Below are 6,000 nucleotides of genomic sequence, written 5' to 3'. Positions count from 1 at the left end.
GGTGACGGGGTGAAGAGCTGTGGGGGGCTGAGGGCGGAGTTGGGGGGCTGGGCGGTGACGGGGTGAAGAGCTGTGGGGGGCTGAGGGCGGTGTTGGGGGGCGGGGCGGTGACGGGGTGAAGAGCTGTGGGGGGCTGAGGGCGGTGTTGGGGGGCGGGGCGGTGACGGGGTGAAGAGCTGTGGGGGCTGAGGGTGGAGTTGGGGGGCGGGGCGGTGACGGGGTGAAGAGCTGTGGGGGTCTGAGGGCGGAGTTGGGGGGCGGGGCAGTGACGGGGTGAAGAGCTGTGGGGGGCTGAGGGCGGAGTTGGGGGGCTGGGGTGTGAGGGGTGAAGAGCTGTGGGGGGCTGAGGGCGGAGTTGGGGGGCTGGGGTGTGAGGGGTGAAGAGCTGTGGGGGGCTGAGGGCGGTGTTGGGGGGCGGGGCGGTGACGGGGTGAAGAGCTGTCGGGGTCTGAGGGCGGAGTTGGGGGGCGGGGCAGTGACGGGGTGAAGAGCTGTGGGGGGCTGAGGGCGGAGTTGGGGGGCTGGGGTGTGAGGGGTGAAGAGCTGTGGGGGGCTGAGGGCGGAGTTGGGGGGCTGGGGTGTGAGGGGTGAAGAGCTGTGGGGGGCTGAGGGCGGTGTTGGGGGGCTGGGCGGTGACGGGGTGAAGAGCTGTGGGGGCTGAGGGCGGTGTTGGGGGGCTGGGGTGTGAGGGGTGAAGAGCTGTGGGGGGCTGAGGGCGGAGTTGGGGGGCGGGACGGTGACGGGGTGAAGAGCTGTGGGGGGCTGAGGGTGGAGTTGGGGGGCGGGGCGGTGACGGGGTGAAGAGCTGTGGGGGCTGAGGGCGGAGTTGGGGGCTGGGCGGTGACGGGGTGAAGAGCTGTGGGGGGTGAGGGCGGTGTTGGGGGGTCTGGGCGGTGGCGGGGTGAAGAGCTGTGGGGGGTGAGGGCGGTGTTGGGGGGCTGGGCGGTGACGGGGTGAAGAGCTGTGGGGGGCTGAGGGCGGTTTGGGGGGCGGGCGGTGACGGGGTGAAGAGCTGTGGGGGCTGAGGGGGCTGTTGGGGGTGTTGGCGGGTGACGGGGTGAAGAGCTGTGGGGGGCTGAGGGCGGGGTTGGGGGGGCTGGGCGGTGACGGGGTGAAGACTGTGGGGGGCTGAGGGTGGAGTTGGGGGGGGGCGTGACGGGGTGAAGAGCTGGGGGGTGAGGGTGGTTGGGGGCTGGGCGGTGGACGGTGACGGGGTGAAGAGCTGTGGGGGGTGAGGGTGGAGTTGGGGGGCTGGGCGGTGACGGGGTGAAGAGCTGTGGGGGCTGAGGGCGGAGTTGGGGGGCTGGGGTGTGAGGGGTGAAGAGCTGTGGGGGCTGAGGGCGGTGTTGGGGGGCGGGGCGGTGACGGGGTGAAGAGCTGTGGGGGGCTGAGGGCGGTGTTGGGGGTCGGGGCGGTGACGGGCTGGAGCACGATGGGGGAGCTGTGGGGGCTCTGGGCAGAGCGGTGGGGGGTCTCGGGCGGTGACGGTTGGGGAGCGCGAGGAGCTGGGGCCCGGTGACGCAGTGACGTAGGCGGCTCTGGGCGGTGCCCGTCGGCCTAGGTGCCCGGGGAGGGGGGGGGCGAGCATCGGGGGAGCTCTCGCGAGAGGAGGCGGGCCCGGGCGCTGGTAGCGTTGGGCTCCTCCCCCAGCCGGCGCGGCCGAGGCCTGTCCCGTGCGCTGACCGGTGCAGGGGCCGCGGGCGGGTCGGACGCTGAGCGGCGCCCGGCCGGGGGAGGCGGGGGAGACGGTTTCGGCGCGGGCGGAGCGTCGGCCGCCGCGGGGCACCATGCCGGGCGGGCGGGTGTGCGCCGTGTGCGGCGGCTCGGAGATCGAGGTGGACGCGGCGCGGGGGGACGCGGTGTGCACGGGCTGCGGCTCGGTGCTCGAGGACAACATCATCGTCTCCGAGGTGCAGTTCGTGGAGAACAGCGGCGGCGGCTCGTCGGCCGTGGGGCAGTTCGTGTCCTTGGACGGTGAGCGTGGGAAGGGGGGGCTGCGTGCGCGTGCGTGTCGCTCCCCGTCTCTCCATGGCCGGGCGCTCCGGGGCTTCTCCGCTGGTCCCGGCTGGGGGCCGCGCAGGACGGGCAACGCTTTCCCTAAAGCGGTGGGGCAGCCCTCCCCGTTCGCTCCCACCGGCCTGGGGGTGTCGTCCAGCACGGCTCCCCCATCTCAACACACTGCCGTAGGGACAGCGTGCAGGGGAGCGCTGGTTGTCTGGCGCAACATAGGTTTTTGACAGGTGAACGGGTCAGTAATTGTGTCTGAAGTCTCCAAGTGACACCCCCCCCCACCCCCCAGTGGTGTAAATCGTCGGACGCCATCGTAGGCGTCTGGTTTGTATTGGGTGAGAAATTGATTCCTCTGTGCTGTGCGGTTACTTTCAAGAGTAAAAGTTGGGCTGGGGAACTCTTGAGCAGATGGAGAGAAGTGAATATCTCTCTTCTCCAGTCTTTGTTTTCCAGCCCTCTGTTGGTGTGACTGAAGGATGACTTTCAATGATTTTATCACGCAGTGATGCAAACAAAGGTACTGATCCTGCAGTTGGAGCCCTGTGTGCAGACCCCTGCATCCATATATAGAGTCAGATGCAAGATTTGGGGTCTAAGGGCTGGTTCAGTGGCTCTCAAACTTTTTTACTGCTGATCCCTTTCATGTAGCAAGCCTTTGAGTGCGACCCCCCATTATCAATTAAAAACACTTTTAAATATATTTGGCACCATTATAAATGCTGGAAGCAAAGCAGGGTTTGGGGTGGAGGTTGACAGCTCACGACCCCCAGTTTGAGCTTGATGCATAAAAGGACATGCGCACCTAACTGAGACTTCAAGTGCCACTGAGCTTCTCAAAACCCCAACTCAACTGCCACCTAAGTCTGTAGGTTCTTACGTTTCCCCTTTTCTTAGGTTAAAGTTTCTTAGGTGCCTCGGGATTTGTCTTCACTACAACAGTTAGCTTATGTTTGAAGGTCAGATAATGTAGATAACTTGAGCTAACTATGCTGTGAAGATGCACCCAAAGTTTCCAAAAGTGAGCGTGCACACAGCCCTCAGTTTAAGCACCTGTCCGATAGGCGTTCTCAGACTATTCCTAAACCCACACAAAATGGAAGGAGGGGTGTGTCCTCCCCTTTAATTTTGTAGACCATTAGTTAAGGGCAGTCACCCAGGATGAGAGAGAGTTTCATCCCCCTGCCTGATGTGGAGAAGGGATTTGAACTTGGATCTCCCCTGTCCTAGGAGATTGCCCTAATCACTAGACTATAGAGTCATTCTCATTCTGTATCAGTGAATATTTAAACAGAATGGTGCAGCTTGGGTAGGAGAGATTGAGACCTGTCCCAGAATACTGCATAGCCCAATGGTTAAGACAGTCTCCTGGAAGAGCCAGGTTCATACCCCTGCTCCACATGAGGGAGAGGGGAGGATTGAACCGAGGCCTCTCACATCCTAGGTAAGTCCCTAACCCATGGGCTAATAGTAGCACCTAATTCCAGGAGAGCATTCACAACTGTGCATCCTGAGCGGAGGGAAGAGCTTCCCTGCAGCCCGGACTTAGTCACCTAAGTACTTTTTGAGGAGCAGGGCTTAGGCCAACCTGTATTCATGGCATTTCCTCCTGGCTAGCTTTGGTGCCTACCTGCTTAGTTTGCTGGCTTTGGTGGATTATGTTCTTAGGTGCCTAATTCTCCCTATGCGTTTTATAAGGAGTTTAGGCACCTAACATAGGGCTGTGGATTCCACTCAGTGGCAAGGTACCTAAAAATTGGGTGTTGCAACACTGAGTGTTTCAATGCCAAAGGCCTTTTGTGGATTTAGCCCTAAGGGCCTGTGTTACTGTTAGCCAGTCACACGTTGGCTGCAAACTTGAGTGGAACACCGTCTGCCTGCAGTACTTTCCCAGCATTACCCCATGATGATTGGCTCCAGCGCTTGGGATGAAATCTTTTGTGCCACTCTGGCTGAACTGGTGCAACTTATTATGGTTTCTCCCTATTTTATTATTCTTTACTTTTATTACCATAGCACCTAGGAGCCCCAGTCATGGGCCAAGACCTCCAGTGTGCTTGGCGTTGTACAAACGCAGCAAGTCCCTGCCCCAAAGAGGCTTACTTCGTATACTTACAATCTAAGTATAAGACGGCTGGATACAGAGAGATGGGAGTACAAAGAAACTATGAGACAATATTGGTCAGCATGATACTGTTTTCTTCCCCCTTTTATCAGGTTTGAGAGCAGTAGAGGCCTTTCCTTCATCTTAGGTCTGCTGAGAACATTTCCCACCCTCTGTTCTTTCAGGGCTAAGCATAATTGAGACCTTTGCTGTGCTGGTCTCAACTCTAATGGAGAAACATGGAAGAACAACATAATATTACTTAAATTGCTGATGTTTGCACGTTTTTCAAGTAACTGTCTCACAGCAGTTTCCAGACACCTGAAAGAAGAAAATCAGATATATGATTTCATTCTAATGTCAGCAAAATGTCAAAAACATTAACTAGACACAGCTACCTGCTTACCCCCCAAATAAATGGTAAATCTCAGAGCCTGTGATGCTCTATCATTGGTTGCTTCTTGCCCTCCTGCTGTCCCTCCTTGGGATGGCTGGAAATAGCCTTGTAGGAACAACTGCATGTGTCGTGTTGGGAGATGAGTGGTGGACTGTCTGGATCTGATAGTCTTACAGGGAAGAACTGATTACTGTCTAGACCCTTTTCCTGATGATTCTGGTCTCAGGATCTGATGGGAAGGATTTACATCACCCCAGCTGAAAATTGGGGCTCAGGGCTGCAATCCCCACTTGTCCCAACTCTCCTGCAAATCAGTGTAACTTTGACTTGAGTTCTGACTACAGAACCATAACATAAAAGATTTAAAAGAATAAATTAAAGAATTGAATACAATTGTACTACATTAGCGAGCACATGGCTTGCTTCCCCCAGCTACCTACGTCAAGATGACAGCGTGTCTTTGTTCTTGCATCACTGTAGTATCAGAGTGCATCCCATGACTGAACATGGCAACTATTTCTTCCTTCCCAACCAGCAAGACACAGACTAAGCTTCAATTTTTTTTTATATACTTATGAAAGTGAGGGGTATTATTGTGGGGAAGCATTGTGGAAGAGATGGGTTTTGCATTTAAGCTCCAAATTTAGCAAACTAAGGCTTTGTCTACACAAGCACTTTTGTCTGCAAAACTTACATTGGTCGGGGTGTGAAGAAACACCCTCCTGACCAACATAAGTTTCACCAACAAAAGCCCTGGTGTGGAAGCTCTGTCAGCAGAAGCGTGTCTCCTGCCGGCATAGCTACTGATGTTTGTTGGGGATGGTTTAATTATGCCAGCGGGAGAGCTCTAACAGTAGATCTTACAGCAGCACTATTGCAGCAGTACAGCTGTGCTGCTGTATGGTGCTTAGTGTAGACGTAGCCTTAGTAGTCATTTTCCATTTCACTGGCAATGAGTTCCATATTTTTGCTTAGTCTCTTATGAAAATTGTATCTGGCAGTTATGAGATTTTTAAAATTTTGAATCTGAATCCTTGCACTGTCAAATATAATTTAGGGCACATTTGGCACACCTGTCATATCAGGTGCTTTGTCTTCATACTTAACACTTCACAGGTATTTCCCTCTTGATAACAGTGGCGATAAGGATTTATCGTACGCCTTATTGATTAACAGGTTTGTTTTTTCCATTGGCGTATAGCACATGTGGGTGGTCATGGCCACAGACAGAGAGAGGACCATGAACTCAGGTAGTTAGACCTAACTCCATTCAGGGCTTCCAGGATCAACACAGCAAACGTGAACTGGACTCTGTTCAGTGAGGAACCAGTGTAGAGAGCATTGAGCCAAGGTAATGTGTTCCCAGGCACCTGTGTGGTGGTATTTGTTACATTGTCTGCCTTGGAATTGACCATGATCTGCAGGGCTGCTGGATACATCTGCAAATTTTATCTCAATCTTACTTCTTTTAAGAGGAAGTCTACACTTAAAA

At 55.4% G+C, this 6,000-nt stretch overlaps 1 protein-coding gene across 4 annotated transcripts in view; it reads left to right on the top strand.

Moving 5' to 3' along the window:
• The first annotated feature begins 1,619 nt into the window (after positions 1-1,619).
• BRF1 (BRF1 RNA polymerase III transcription initiation factor subunit) overlaps positions 1,620-6,000 on the top strand; it is a 225,665-nt gene continuing 221,284 nt past the window's right edge. For 2 of the 4 annotated variants that reach the window (XM_043517889.1, XM_038404983.2), the window contains exon 1: positions 1,624-1,974. In XM_043517889.1, coding sequence (XP_043373824.1) covers positions 1,788-1,974 — 187 coding nt within the window. In that variant the 5' untranslated portion in view covers positions 1,624-1,787. Of the gene's footprint in view, positions 1,975-6,000 lie in introns of all 4 variants that reach the window. The other 2 variants (XM_038404984.2, XM_038404982.2) reach the window with 2 other exon arrangements.

Source organism: Dermochelys coriacea, chromosome 6, assembly GCF_009764565.3.
Source record: "Dermochelys coriacea isolate rDerCor1 chromosome 6, rDerCor1.pri.v4, whole genome shotgun sequence".
Lineage (NCBI taxonomy): Eukaryota > Metazoa > Chordata > Testudines > Dermochelyidae > Dermochelys > Dermochelys coriacea.
The sequence above is the reverse complement of the archived record's forward strand: the minus strand, read 5'-3'. Positions and strand labels throughout refer to the sequence as shown.